General features: G+C 47.9%; 1 protein-coding gene across 1 annotated transcript; it reads right to left on the reverse strand.

Moving 5' to 3' along the window:
* Nucleotides 1–3,593: 3,593 nt before the first annotated feature.
* Nucleotides 3,594–14,414, reverse strand: HARBI1 (harbinger transposase derived 1). The gene is made up of 3 exons (XM_089684561.1): nt 14,215–14,414; nt 6,684–7,427; nt 3,594–4,049 (listed from the first exon to the last, which is right to left on the reverse strand). Exons 2-3 carry the CDS (start codon nt 7,351–7,353, stop codon nt 3,676–3,678), a joined length of 1,044 nt encoding a protein of 347 aa, XP_089540687.1. The 5' UTR covers nt 7,354–7,427; nt 14,215–14,414; the 3' UTR covers nt 3,594–3,675.
* Between the last annotated feature and the right edge of the window lie 812 nt (nt 14,415–15,226).

Raw genomic sequence — 15,226 nt, forward strand, 5'->3', positions numbered from 1 at the left:
TAACTTTTATTATTATCGTAGGGAATATAAATATCCCGTGATAGCAATAGGCAGTGACAGGAATTCCTTTCTGAGAAATCTAGGGTCTATTAGACTCTAGATCTTTCCTCTGCCCTAACAGCAGAGAACACGGGCATATGATGAATCTGGTAGTGGACCAATATGACCACAATTCATTCTTTTTTGTAATGCCCATGCTGAGGGTTAGGCCCCAAAAATTCAGAAACCGTGATAGATTTCCATGTGTATTGTCTACCAAGAGCTGAAAATGGGCGGGTGGCAATGTATTGTTGTGCGCAAAAATTGCTTTGGCCCACAATCAACTGGTACAAATCTTCTATGAAAAACAGTGGAAGAGCAGCAGTTGAAGATTCACCCATCCAAGTTAGGGGTGAAAGCAATAGATTCCTCTCATTCAGCCCAGGAGACTGACAAAGAGAAATGAACTTATCCATAAGACAGAATTTGCATGGAGTGGGTTGCTGGTCATCTTGAACCCCTGAGGTGTCCTGCACATACGTAATCCTTAGTTTTGGAGCTTGAATAGTGACAGGTGCGCACTAAATATACCTAGACAGGTTATGGTGAGGTGGACTTAAAGTAGCTGTAAACCCTTACATATACCTGTTGCAGTGACTGGCCTCAGGAGAGACACAGAGATTAAACAAATCTTCCTACATAAGTTGTACCTGTTTATCTGCAGCCCTCTCTACAGCCCTTCAATGTGCTGAATTTATACAGCTTTTCTGTGCTTTCAGAAAGTAGGGGGCGGGGAGCTGAAATTACATTCAGCAGAGTCCAGTGAGAGCTGATTGGAGGGAAAGGAAACACTCCCTTTCACACACCACAGAGGAACAAGGCAGAGGCTGTCAATCACAGGCTGTGTGCTGAAGGTCTCTCCCGTCACCTTTTTTCTCTTGGTGTCAGGAAAACCTGTCAGAAGTGACTCATGTTGATAATAGAGGGACCAGGCAGCAAACAGAAATTACACTTGGTGCTCTGGATTGAGACAAGCACACACTACAGTAACCTTTGTTCATATTTCATGTCTGAGGTTTATAACCGATTTAAAGGAACTCTCCAATAAATCAGTACTTTTAATGTATAGCTCTACTTCGTATGCATACTGTGAATGTTCTTTATGTTAGAGCAGTGGTTCTCAACCTGTGGGTCGCGACCCCTTTGGGGGTCGAACGACCCTTTCACAGGGGTCCCCTAAGACCATCAGAAAACACATATTTCCGATGTGTAAAGAGCAGCTATTGTGTAGAAAGCAGCTGCTGTGCTGAAAGCAGCTACTCTGTTAAATGCAGCTACCGTGTTGAAAGCAGCTACTGTGTTGAAAGCAGCAGTATTGGAGGTAAAACGACACTTCATGAATTATAATTACTGGGTAAATAATTTTATGGTTGGGGGTCACCACAACATGAGGAACTGTATTAAAGGGTCTTGGCATTAGGAAGGTTGAGAACCACTGTGTTAGAGGAAGGTTGGCATACCTGCAGAGGTGCAATGTACACTGCTTGCATACAATGTGGACACATTGGGGTAGATGTTATAAAACTGGTGCTCTTAGAAACTGATGCAGCTGTACATGGTAGCCAATCAGCTTCTAACTTAATCTTGTTCATTTAAGTTTTGGCAATAAAACCTGGAAGCTGATTGGTTTCCATGCACAGTTGCATCAAATTTTGCACCTTTTAGTAAATAACCCCCGTTTAGTGCAATGTACATTTTTTTTCATTCAGTACAATATATTACCATGCGTGTGATGCTAAACTAAGTAATCATCTGAGATTAAGTCAGCTGTTCATCACCCTATGTATTTCCTGCGGGCATACCATTGTAGGGGGGGGGGGGGGCAAAGCTGCTTATGTGGTGTGTTTAATCTGGAACTGATTATTCAGCTTGAAAGTCTTAAACTTCAGTTTCACTGAGAAAAAAAAATCCCCTCCAGGTCAACTATATACATTGCGTGTGTGTATACAAGAAGAAGCACATTAAGGTCCTGGAGTGGCCTAGCCAGTCTCCAGATCTTAATCCGATTGAAAATCTGTGGAGGGAGCTGAAAGTTCGAGTTGCCAAACGTCAGCCACCAAACCTTAATGACTTGGAGAGGATCTGCCAAGAGGAGTGGGCCAAAATCCCTCCTGAGATGTGTGCAAACCTGGTGGCCAACTACAGGAAACGTCTGACCTCTGTGATTGCCAACAAGGGATTTGCCACCAAGTACTAAGTCATGTTTTGTGAAGGGAATCAAATACTTATTTCCCTCATGAACATGGAAATCAGTGCGCCATTTGTTAGACTTGCATTTCTTTAGAATTTTTTGTTGCTATTCTGTCTCTCAGTGTTACAATACACCTACCATTCGATTTTTAGACTGATCATTTCTTTGTGAGTGGGCAAACATTCAAAATCAGCAGGGGATCAAATACTTATTCCTTCATTGTATCAACAGACTGTTTTTAATTTTGGATAGAGTAATAAAAGGGTCAAAACCCCTGCCCATTTTTTATTTTATTTTTTTGCTGTCTTTGTACCATTGAGAACATTTCCCTTTACTCCTTGTTCCAAAGACATAGGGAGTTAGATAAAATCTCCCAAAGTGACAGTTGTCCCCAATGTCTCACCATTGGAAGATTTCTCATTACCTCCTGTTCTGTGGACAACTCCAAACTTTTGCTTTTTTTAACTCACCATGACAACGATCACCAGGACAAAATAGAGGGGTGTATCTCCCCAGCTGGAACACAGACAGCTTTAAAAACTTGGCAGAGGATCTAACTCTTTGTCCCTCTATCCAAACGTAGAAACAAGATTTTGTCTAGATATACACGTTAGGATGCCGTTCCAGTACACTTGCTGAAAGCCAGTTTCTGAGTGGCAGGGCTTGCCTACTATAATCACCTGATCAGTTCCAGTATTATAGTCAGTGGCGTATTTAGGATTTGTGCTGCCCTAGGCAACACAAAAATCCCCCCCCTTCCCTGCAGAGAGAGCCTGACTTTGACCAACCCCCTTGCCCCCCCCCCCCCCCCCCTCCCGCCAAGAGGGGCTTCCAATACCACCTCCCCCCATACACCAGCAAACCACCTCCCACCTGCCCTTCCCCGCCGAAAGAAAGACACTAACCTTCACAGCTCCAAACATCCCTGGGAAGAAGAGTCAGACACTGCATACACCGTCAAGCAGCCTCTTTTGTATCCCACCTGCCCATGCCATGTTTCCCTTCTTCCGGGTCATGGTGGTGCTGCCACCCTGAAGAATGCCGCCCTAGGCAAATGCCTTGTTTGCCTTGTGGTAAATACACCCCTGATTATAGTAGAGTATGAAACCTTCCCCTCCCCAGCTTCCCTTTGGGTGTACAGAACCTCCGCATGTATCTAACGTTATTATTTATAATACATTTTATTATTTAAATTATTTAAAGCAGGATATTACCGGTCATGCCCAGAATTTGACCTCGTGCTGAGCTCACTTCTAGGAAAAGCCAGTTAAAATTCTAGGAAATGATGCAAACACTGTACTGGTACCATCATTGAAAGAAGCAAAGTCCAACTATTTTTTTTAAACTTAAAGCTGGCCAAAGATTGAAATGAAAAGATATTTTAATGGAACTTTAACTGTAAATAATTACAAAATGTAATTTAAAAATGTTATTTGAGATTGGAGTTAGCTGAAATGTGTGAGGACAAGTTCCTGCCTCATGCGATAAGCTTCTGTCTCTACCGCTTCCATATTGTTGCAGTCCTCTTCGGCCTCCAGAGCAGTACAGCCAGCCTCACACCAGATGTCCAGGCCATGCTGCAGTGCAATGTTGTGTAATATGCAACAAGCCAAAACAATCTGAGATGACTTTTCAGGAGAATACTGCAGAGTAGCCCGGGAACCATCCAGACAACGAAAGCGGTGCCGAAGAGCTCTCTGGGTGCGCTCTATGACACTGTGAGTAGCAGTATGGGCCATATTGTAACGGTATTCTTGGGGACTCTCAGGAATCTGCACTGGGGTCATCAGCCAAGGCCGGAGAAGAAATCCACTGTCCGCTGTTAATAGAAAAAATAATACAGTGAACAAGAACATAAAAAAACTTCTATTAGCAGAGTATTTACATTATAATTGCAGTTTACTTGCATTGGATGGGATTTAACCCTCTGTTGGGTTTTTTCAGGTATCTGTGACCCTGCTCCAAGATGCGTGTTGACTGCAACACAAACCTGGCAGAAGTTCTGTCCTTTCCCCGCTCTACTAAAATGGTTTTGTTGCTATCCGTATCCCAGTTGCATAGGTCCCTCCCCACTTTTGGTTTCTGTGACCATCATCACTGGTATGGGAAGTGAGGAAAATCCTCCTTATGGGGGGAAAAAGGATAGAAATAAAAAGTCCTTGCTACTTTATGCAAAACAAATGACTTACTCTAAACCTTACAATGAAAAATAACCCAACACAAATTCAGCAATACTCACCTCCTTTCCAGGGCCATCCCCCAAAGACTTACCACTCCTGTCTCCTGCTGCTGGTCTTCCTGTGAGCCCATAGTGTCTCCTACTGCCCAGGATCATGGCACCGCTATAAACAGGGAATGCCCACCACAGGAGGAAACTGGAGAAGAAAGAGGCGCCTATGCATCATGTAGCTTAACCCCTTGACACCGACGTCATACAAATATGCGGCCTCACAGAACTGGGCTTTTTTCATTGGGGCCACATATTAGCGTACCTGTCTTTGTGCTGGAAGCGCGCCGCACAACAAGTTCCCAGCACAAAGACCAGGGTGTCATTGAGGGCCCCGGGTCCCATTCTAATGATCGGAACCCAGGACTCCAGATTCCGGGTCACATGATCACTGTGATAGCCAATCAGAGGCTATCACAGTGATCAATGTACAGGCTGGCCCCCTTGGATTTGTTTTTCTCTCTATGAATGGAGGAGAGAGATACATTGTATCTTACTCCTGGCATAGAGGGGGAAAAAATGTTTGTAAAAACAAAACAAAAAGCTAAATAAATATTAAAAAATAAAAAAATAAAGAAAAAATACCTAGATCAAGGTTTGATCTAGTTCAGTGCCAGGGTAAGTGTTTGGGTCAGGGTCAAAGTCAAGATATATATATATTTTTTTTTACATTTGGTATCAGTGGCAGCGTGTTTTAGGTAAAAAAAAAACAAAAAACAACAAAACCAAAAAACAAAATGTGCACTATTGTTCCTGGGCTGTACTACGGGTACAAACAACAGATAACATACACATATATGGTATCGCTGTGATCGTCAAGAGCTGGAAAATGTATTTTGGGTTGTTATTTGGTGGTAGGTTATGTTGTAACAAGAAACACAGCTAAATTAAAACAAAATATTTTTATTTACTATTTTGGGCCAGTTTTCCTTTGATAATAAACAAAAATCAGGAGATATCATTTACCACCAAATGAAAGCCCAATTTGTCCTGAAAAAAACAATGTATAATTCACCTGGATGCACAAAGTAGTTGTGATAATATGCGCGGGTTTACTAACACATGTCAATGTTGCAAATTGTGCTTAGGCATTAGGATTTGTTTTACCCTTAGGCGTGAAGGGGTTAAGAGAGGGCAACAGAAAAAAGCATGTATACAAAAATTAAGCGGGAAGGCACAAGGTGGTGAGCATGCATGCGGTGTGCAACATGGAGTTGGGCATTTGTCTCACCAACCAATCACAGTGTGCAATTACAATACCAGCCTAAATGAACAGTAAGGATGTCCAAACAGGAGCCTAGAACACTGAGCCGCCCTCAACATTCAAGGCCGACAGATGTGCACTTAGATATCCAATGGCGAAAATGGAAGATTTGGTTGGATCCATAGTGCTCGTCTGCAATGACGTCCCCGCTCTCTACCAGCTTTTAGAACCTTTGTTGATGTTGCTATCCTTGCTACAGACTATGCCATTCATACGAGTGGTACTAGCCTGCTAGATCTGCATGGCTCTATTTCAATTTCTGCAGTGGGACACAGGAAACTAAGATGTAAATACCACCTCTGCACCCCTGGTTCTGTACTGAAGCTTGGACCATGTTTGTCTGTGTAGGCCAATCTGTCAAATATTACGTCGGCCTCTGTTGACAAGTTGGATGATTGGAGCTTGCATTATCAAAACCAGGTTTCTTTTCTATAAAATTCCAAAGCCTCTATTGATCACAGAAGCTCTGGTATCTGATAGCTGACAGGTCCATGTCCATGTTATGCAGGGAGAACACGGACACAGCCCACTCTGCCCTATGGGTGGCTGTGTGTAAACAGACTGGATGTCCGATCGACTGCCCTCCAATCCGATCCGCCTAGATGGAGGGGAACAAATCCCCTTCCATTTTTTTTTTAGTGGATTGGATCAGAGATAGGCGGGGTAAATGGACACAAGTTCATTCACACTTGCTGCTCCATAGAGGTGAATGCAGGGTCTGCCTGAAAAACTGTAGTTATGCCCTAATGTGCTGATATTACAAAACCAAAAAAACAATAATCCCACAACAAAGCATGTTTGGCATTGGATTGAGACATACATGTAAGAAACATCTACTTATTGGGGTACACAGGTACAAATACTGACTTCTCAAGGCACACAGGTATATAACATCCACATCGCGGAACACCCACACCCATATATCATATTCAGTTCTCCTAGATCTTCAGAATTTGACTTACCCAACATCCAGCCCTCCTTGTGCATTTTTGTCTCAAACAAACAGGAGAGTTCAGACTGATGAAGGACAATATTGTCCTGTGAGCTGCCTGGTCGTTGTGTTTCAGCCCAGAGTAGAACCCCTTGAGCATCACAGACTAGAAGACAGTTCAACGAATGCATACCCCTCCTGTTGACATATGACAGGTCCTCTGCATTAGGGGCTTTGATAGTCACCTGCATACAGTCCACAACTCCCAGTACCCCAGGAACCCCAGCCAAGTTATAGAAGTCATCCTTTAGCTTCTGCACTGGAGCTTCCTCATGAGGAAAACTAATGAACTGTGGGGCTCTCTCCACCAGGGCTTCGGTTACGTTTGTGACACAGCGACTCATGGAAGCTTGGCTGATGCCTATTGTGTCTCCCATGCGTGTCTGAAATGACCCCGAGGTGTAAAACCCAAGAGCGGCCATAATCTGGGTCTCTGGGCTGATCGCTCTGGAGCGCTGCGTTGGTCTGGACAGGCTTCCACCCAAAAGCTCAACCAAGTAGTCGATAAAAGGACGCGGGAAACCATAAGTAGAAAGCAAGTATTCATCGGTGACATCATCCAGCCGAAATCGGTCAAGTGTGCGGTGTCCCCGACCATACAGCAGTAGGTCACAGTCCAAGATAGTTATAGGAATGGCCATGTCTAAAACTACAAATGGACCATCCAAGATAAAACAAATTCTTCACAGCAGTCCACACATCATATCAGGAATTGCTGTAAAAAAAAAAAAGAAGAAATAGACTGAAGAGGAGTGCATGTACTGTGTATATTTTGGAGAAATTAATTTTCAACAATAAAACATCACTAGGGCAATTTCACACCAGAATCACTGAGGAATGTGTGCTGTGCGCCTGTTGTGCGAATCCTGCGCATTCCTGTGTGGTGCAATTTGAATGGGCTGCAAATCTCACCGGAACACAGAAAAAGCAATGCATGCACCACTAATATACATGTGCTGCACCAAATCACATGGTGCTGCAATTTGGTGTGGCACATTTTTAAAAGAAGTGCATGCATTGCTTTTTCTGCATTACAGTGTGACTTCCAAATGAATGGGCTGCTATGCCCCAGTGGGGGCAGCACAGTGGCTAAATGGTTAGCACTTCCGCCTGGCAGTTCGAATCCCAGCCACAGCACCACCTGCCTGGAGTTTGCATGTTCTCCCTGTGCCTGTGTGGGTTTCCTCTGGGTATTCCGGTTTCCTCCCACACTCCAAAGACATGCTGGTAGGTTAATTGGATCCTGTCTAAATTGTCCCTAGTATATGTATGTATGAATGTGAGTTAGGGACCTTAGATTGTACGCCCCCTGAGGGTTAGGGACTGATGTGAATGTACAATATATGTGTAAAGCACTGCATAAATTGACAGCGCTATATAAGTACCTAAAATAAATGAAACATGTACAAATCTACTGAAGTACCGTGTGATTTGGTGCCATTAACAATACACTGGCACCCGAACATAGCAAGGGCAGTGTTTTTGAGCATGATGCGGGAAACACGCACAGAATGCGCCATTCCCGCATGGCATTGTGGAGTGAACAGCTCCTAAATGGAAGTTGAATTTTGTTAGGAAAACAATCCTATCTAGGTAAGTGACAAAAATTGTAAACATTTACAGCTCTTTATTTCACCATTTCCTCTCTCAGATCGATTTCAGAATTGGAGAGTCGACCTTGTTTATAACCACCTAGTCCACTCTCAGTGTTGCAATAGTTCTGTGCTTACATGGAGCCATTTTTTTTTTTCCAAACTTAACATGGTGGCTTTCCTCCCTGCCCCCCTCCCATCCACCAACGCTGTTCTGGATCTGCTTTCCACTGGGTATGGCTGGTATAGATGCTTCTGGTCTACATTGAAATGTCTATGGTGCATGTATGGTGGTGTCTTCAGGATACACTTAATAAATACTGCAGATTAAAAGATTGAAAACTGCATCTGAAATACAAAAAAAAATATTCCCCCGAACACACACACAATAAATATACTGCAGTTTACCAGTCTCTACATGTGTTGGCTGCATTAGTTTTCTGTTGATACAATAAAGAAGGAGAGGGGAGAAGAGAGACCAGATGGAGAGAGAAGAGAGACTAGAGAGAGGAGAAGAGAGACTAGAGAGAGGAGAAGAGAGACTAGAGAGAGGAGAAGAGAGACGAGAGAGCAAGAGGGGGGAGGAGAGAGGAAGAGGGGGGAGGAGAGAGGGAGGGGGGGGAGGAGAGAGGGAGGGGGGAGGAGAGAGGGAGGGGGGGAGGAGAGAGGGGGAGGGGGGAGGAGAGAGGGGGAGGGGGAGGAGAGAGGGGGGGGAAAGAGAGAGAGCGAGGGGGGGAAAGAGAGAGAGCGAGGGGGGGGGAAGAGAGAGAGCGAGGGGGGGGGGAAGAGAGAGAGCGAGGGGGGGGGAAGAGAGAGAGCGAGGGGGGAGGAAGAGAGAGAGCGAGGGGGGGGGGAAGAGAGAGAGCGAGGGGGGGGGAAGAGAGAGAGCGAGGGGGGGGGAAGAGAGAGAGCGAGGGGGGGGGGAAGAGAGAGAGCGAGGGGGGGGGGAAGAGAGAGAGCGAGGGGGGGGGAAGAGAGAGAGCGAGGGGGGGGGGAAGAGAGAGAGCGAGGGGGGGGGAAGAGAGAGAGCGAGGGGGGGGAAAGAGAGAGAGCGAGGGGGGGGGGAAAGAGAGAGAGCGAGGGGGGGGGAGAGAGAGAGCGAGGGGGGGGAAGAGAGAGAGCGAGGGGGGGGGAAGAGAGAGAGCGAGGGGGGGGGAGAGAGAGAGAGCGAGGGGGAAAAAGAGAGAGAGCGAGGGGGTATATGAGGTATACGGTGTGTATGAGGTGTATGTGGAGTATGCTGTGTACGGGGTATATGAGGTGTATGGGGTGGATGGGGTGTATGCCGTGTACGGGGTATATGGGGTGTATGCTGTGTATGGGGTGTATGCTGTGTATGCTGTGTATGGGGTGTATGCTGTGTACGGGGTATATGAGGTGTATGCCGTGTACGGGGTATATGGGGTGTATGCTGTGTATGGGGTGTATGCTGTGTACGGGGTATATGGGGTGTATGCTGTGTATGGGGTATATGGGGTGTATGCCGTGTACGGGGTATATGAGGTGTATGCCGTGTACGGGGTATATGAGGTGTATGCCGTGTACAGGGTATATGAGGTGTATGCTGTGTACGGGGTGTATGGGTTTATACGAGTATATGGGGTGTATGGGTTATACGAGTATATGCTGTGTATGAGGTGCACGGGTGTATGGGGAGTATGCTGTGTCCAAGATATATGAGATATATGAGGTGTATGCTGTGTGTGGGGTATATGAGGTGTACGGGGTGTATGCTGTGTACGGGGTATATGCGGTGTATGCCGTGTACGGGGTATATGAGGTGTACGGGGTATATGAGGTGTACGCTGTGTACGGGGTATACGAGGTGTATGCTGTGTACGGGGTATACGGGGTGTATGCTGTGTACGGGGTATATGAGGTGTATGCCTTGTACGGGGTATATGAGGTGTATGCCTTGTACGGGGTATATGAGGTGTATGCCTTGTACGGGGTATATGAGGTGTATGCCTTGTATGGGGTATATGAGGTGTATGCCTTGTACGGGGTATATGAGGTGTATGCCTTGTACGGGGTATATGAGGTGTATGCCTTGTACGGGGTATATGAGGTGTATGCCGTGTACGGGGTATATGGGGTGTATGCCGTGTACGGGGTATATGGGGTGTATGCCGTGTACGGGGTATATGGGGTGTACGCCGTGTACGGGGTATATGGGGTGTACGCCGTGTACGGGGTATATTAGGTGTACGCCGTGTACGGGGTATATGAGGTGTACGCCGTGTACGGGGTATATGAGGTGTACGCCGTGTACGGGGTATATGAGGTGTACGCCGTGTACGGGGTATATGAGGTGTACGCCGTGTACGGGGTATATGAGGTGTATGCTGTGTACGGGGTATATGGGGTGTATGCTGTGTACAAGGTGTATTCTGTGTACGGGGTATATGAGGTGTACGCTGTGTACGGGGTATATGAGGTGTACGCTGTGTACGGGGTATATGAGGTGTACGCCGTGTACGGGGTATATGAGGTGTACGCCGTGTACGGGGTATATGAGGTGTACGCCGTGTACGGGGTATATGAGGTGTATGCTGTGTACGGGGTATATGGGGTGTATGCTGTGTACAAGGTGTATTCTGTGTACGGGGTATATGAGGTGTACGCTGTGTACGGGGTATATGAGGTGTACGCTGTGTACGGGGTATATGAGGTGTACGCTGTGTACGGGGTATATGAGGTGTATGCTGTGTACGGGGTATATGAGGTGTACGCCGTGTACGGGGTATATGAGGTGTACGCCGTGTACGGGGTATATGAGGTGTACGCCGTGTATGGGGTATATGAGGTGTATGCTGTGTACGGGGTATAGGGGTGTATGCCGTGTACGGGGTATTTGAGGTGTATGCCGTGTACGGGGTATATGGGGTGTATGCTGTGTACGGGGTGTATGCTGTGTACGGGGTATATGGGGTGTATGCCGTGTACGGGGTATATGGGGTGTATGCCGTGTACGGGGTATATGAGGTGTATGCCGTGTACGGGGTATATGAGGTGTATGCCGTGTACAGGGTATATGAGGTGTATGCTGTGTACGGGGTGTATGGGTTATACGAGTATATGGGTGTATGGGTTATACGAGTATATGCTGTGTATGAGGTGCACGGGTGTATGGGGAGTATGCTGTGTCCAAGATATATGAGATATATGAGGTGTATGCTGTGTGTGGGGTATATGAGGTGTACGGGGTGTATGCTGTGTACGGGGTATATGAGGTGTACGCTGTGTACGGGGTATATGGGGTGTATGCTGTGTACGGGGTATACGGGGTGTATGCTGTGTACGGGGTATATGAGGTGTATGCCTTGTACGGGGTATATGAGGTGTATGCCTTGTACGGGGTATATGAGGTGTATGCCTTGTACGGGGTATATGAGGTGTATGCCTTGTACGGGGTATATGAGGTGTATGCCTTGTACGGGGTATATGAGGTGTATGCCTTGTACGGGGTATATGAGGTGTATGCCTTGTACGGGGTATATGAGGTGTATGCCGTGTACGGGGTATATGGGGTGTATGCCGTGTACGGGGTATATGGGGTGTATGCCGTGTACGGGGTATATGGGGTGTATGCTGTGTACGGGGTATATGGGGTGTATGCTGTGTACGGGGTATATGGGGTGTATGCTGTGTACGGGGTATATGAGGTGTACGCCGTGTACGGGGTATATGAGGTGTACGCTGTGTACGGGGTATATGAGGTGTATGCTGTGTACGGGGTATATGGGGTGTATGCGGTGTATGAGGTGTATTCTGTGTACGGGGTATATGAGGTGTACGCTGTGTACGGGGTGTATGAGGTGTACGCTGTGTAAGGGGTATATTAGGTGTACGCTGTGTACGGGGTATATGAGGTGTACGCTGTGTACGGGGTATATGAGGTGCATGCTGTATATGGGGTGTATGCTGTGTACGGGGTATATGAGGTGTATGCTGTGTACGGGGTATATGAGGTGTATGCTGTGTACGGGGTATATGGGGTGTATGCTGTGTACAAGGTGTATTCTGTGTACGGGGTATATGAGGTGTACGCTGTGTACGGGGTATATGAGGTGTACGCTGTGTACGGGGTATATGAGGTGTACGCCGTGTATGGGGTATATGAGGTGTACGCTGTGTACGGGGTATATGAGGTGTACGCTGTGTACGGGGTATATGGGGTGTATGCCGTGTACGGGGTATATGGGGTGTATGTTGTGTACGGGGTATATGAGGTGTATGCTGTGTACGGGGTATATGAGGTGTATGCTGTGTACGGGGTATATGGGGTGTATGCTGTGTACAAGGTGTATTCTGTGTACGGGGTATATGAGGTGTACGCTGTGTACGGGGTATATGAGGTGTACGCTGTGTACGGGGTATATGAGGTGTACGCCGTGTACGGGGTATATGAGGTGTACGCCGTGTACGGGGTATATGAGGTGTACGCCGTGTATGGGGTATATGAGGTGTACGCCGTGTACGGGGTATATGAGGTGTACGCCGTATACGGGGTATATGAGGTGTACGCCGTGTACGGGGTATATGAGGTGTACGCCGTGTACGGGGTATATGGGGTGTATGCCGTGTACGGGGTATATGGGGTGTATGCTGTGTACGGGGTATATGAGGTGTACGCCGTGTACGGGGTATATGGGGTGTATGCTGTGTACGGGGTATATGAGGTGTATGCTGTGTACGGGGTATATGAGGTGTATGCCTTGTACGGGGTATATGAGGTGTATGCCGTGTACGGGGTATATGAGGTGTATGCCGTGTACGGGGTATATGAGGTGTACGCCGTGTACGGGGTATATGAGGTGTACGCCGTGTACGGGGTATATGAGGTGTACGCCGTGTACGGGGTATATGAGGTGTACGCCGTGTACGGGGTATATGAGGTGTACGCCGTGTACGGGGTATATGAGGTGTACGCCGCGTACGGGGTATATGAGGTGTACGCCGTGTACGGGGTATATGAGGTGTACGCCGTGTACGGGGTATATGAGGTGTACGCCGTGTACGGGGTATATGAGGTGTACCTCTGTGTACGGGGTATATGGGGTGTATGCCGTGTACGGGGTATATGGGGTGTATGCCGTGTACGGGGTATATGAGGTGTATGCCGTGTACGGGGTATATGAGGTGTATGCTGTGTACGGGGTATATGAGGTGTATGCCTTGTACGGGGTATATGAGGTGTATGCCTTGTACGGGGTATATGAGGTGTATGCTGTGTACGGGGTATATGAGGTGTATGCTGTGTACGGGGTATATGGGGTGTATGCTGTGTACGGGGTATATGGGGTGTATGCTGTGTACGGGGTATATGGGGTGTATGCTGTGTACGGGGTATATGGGGTGTATGCTGTGTACGGGGTATATGAGGTATATGCCGTGTACGGGGTATATGAGGTGTACGCCGTGTATGGGGTATATGAGGTGTACGCCGTGTATGGGGTATATGAGGTGTACGCCGTGTACGGGGTATATGAGGTGTACGCCGTGTACGGGGTATATGAGGTGTACGCCGTGTACGGGGTATATGAGGTGTACGCTGTGTACGGGGTATATGAGGTGTACGCTGTGTACGGGGTATATGAGGTGTACGCTGTGTACGGGGTATATGGGGTGTATGCTGTGTACGGGGTATATGAGGTGTACGCTGTGTACGGGGTATATGAGGTGTACGCTGTGTACGGGGTATATGAGGTGTACGCTGTGTACGGGGTATATGGGGTGTATGCTGTGTACGGGGTATATGAGGTGTACGCTGTGTACGGGGTATATGAGGTGTACGCTGTGTACGGGGTATATGAGGTGTACGCTGTGTACGGGGTATATGAGGTGTATGCTGTGTACGGGGTATATGGGGTGTATGCTGTGTACGGGGTAGGTGCCCCTTGTACTCACTCTGCTCCTATAGGTGGAGCCCGGGGGGCGGGTTCGGTGATTTCCCTCTGTCTCCCCATCCCAACCAGTGTAGCGTCAAGATGAGTATCCCATGAAAATCAATATACTCTGAAGCAACTGCGCATGTGCCGGTTTAAGGCACGGCAAGCCGATCTCCGAACTACTGCAGCCGAACATGTACCCGAGTTAAATTAACCCCTTACATGCCGAGTGGACGAAAGCTGTTACATGCCAAATTCTTTGCAGGGACATCGGGCAGCACAGTGTCAGTGACATGGGGGGGGGGGGGGGGAGAGCAGTGGCTGTGACATGGGGGGTCAGTGACATATGGGGGGGGTAGTGTCGGTGACATGAGGGGGCAGTGAAATGGGGAGGACAGTGTCGGTAACATGTGAAGGCTGTGGGAGTAACATGGAGTGGCAGTGACATGGGGGGGGGGGGGGGGTGACATGGTGGGCAGTGGGAGTGACATGGGAAGGACAATGTCAGTGAAATGGGGTGGGGGGCACTGACATGGGGGGGGAGGGCAGTGGCAGTAACATTGGGAGGACAGTGACATGGGGGTTGCAGTGGCATGGAGGGGCAGTGTCAGTAACATTGGGGAGACAGTGTCAGTGACATGGAGGGGCAGTGTCAGTAACATTGGGGAGACAGTGTCAGTGACATGGAGGTTGCAGTGTCAGTGATATGGGGGGGTGCAGTGGCAGTGACATTGGGAGGTGCAGTGTCAGTGACATGGGGGGCAGTGTCAGTGACATTGGGGAGACAGTGTCAGTGACATGGGGGGGCAGTGGCATGGATGTTGCAGTGTCAGTGACATGGGGGGGGACAGTGTCAGGCACATGGGGGGGCAGTGTCAGTAACATTGGGGAGACAGTGGCAGTGACATGGGGGGCAGTGGCAGTGACATGGGGGGGCAGTGACATGGATGTTGCAGTGTCAGTGACATGGGGGGAGAGCAGTGTCAGTGACATGAGGGAGGACAGCGTAAGTGACATGGGGGGAGCACAGT

The sequence above is a fragment of the Staurois parvus genome, unplaced genomic scaffold, assembly GCF_062004578.1.
Source record: "Staurois parvus isolate SC_StPar_1 unplaced genomic scaffold, SC_StPar_1.0 ptg000350l, whole genome shotgun sequence".
NCBI lineage: Eukaryota > Metazoa > Chordata > Amphibia > Anura > Ranidae > Staurois > Staurois parvus.

Bases quoted from the DNA above. Each gene is read 5' to 3' on its own strand.
- HARBI1 (XM_089684561.1), bottom strand. From the start codon at position 7,353: ATGGCCATTCCTATAACTATCTTGGACTGTGACCTACTGCTGTATGGT. The intron at 4,050-6,683 runs GTAAGTCAAATT...TTCTATTAACAG, and splicing joins CAAGGAGGGCTGGATGTTGG to CGGACAGTGGATTTCTTCTC.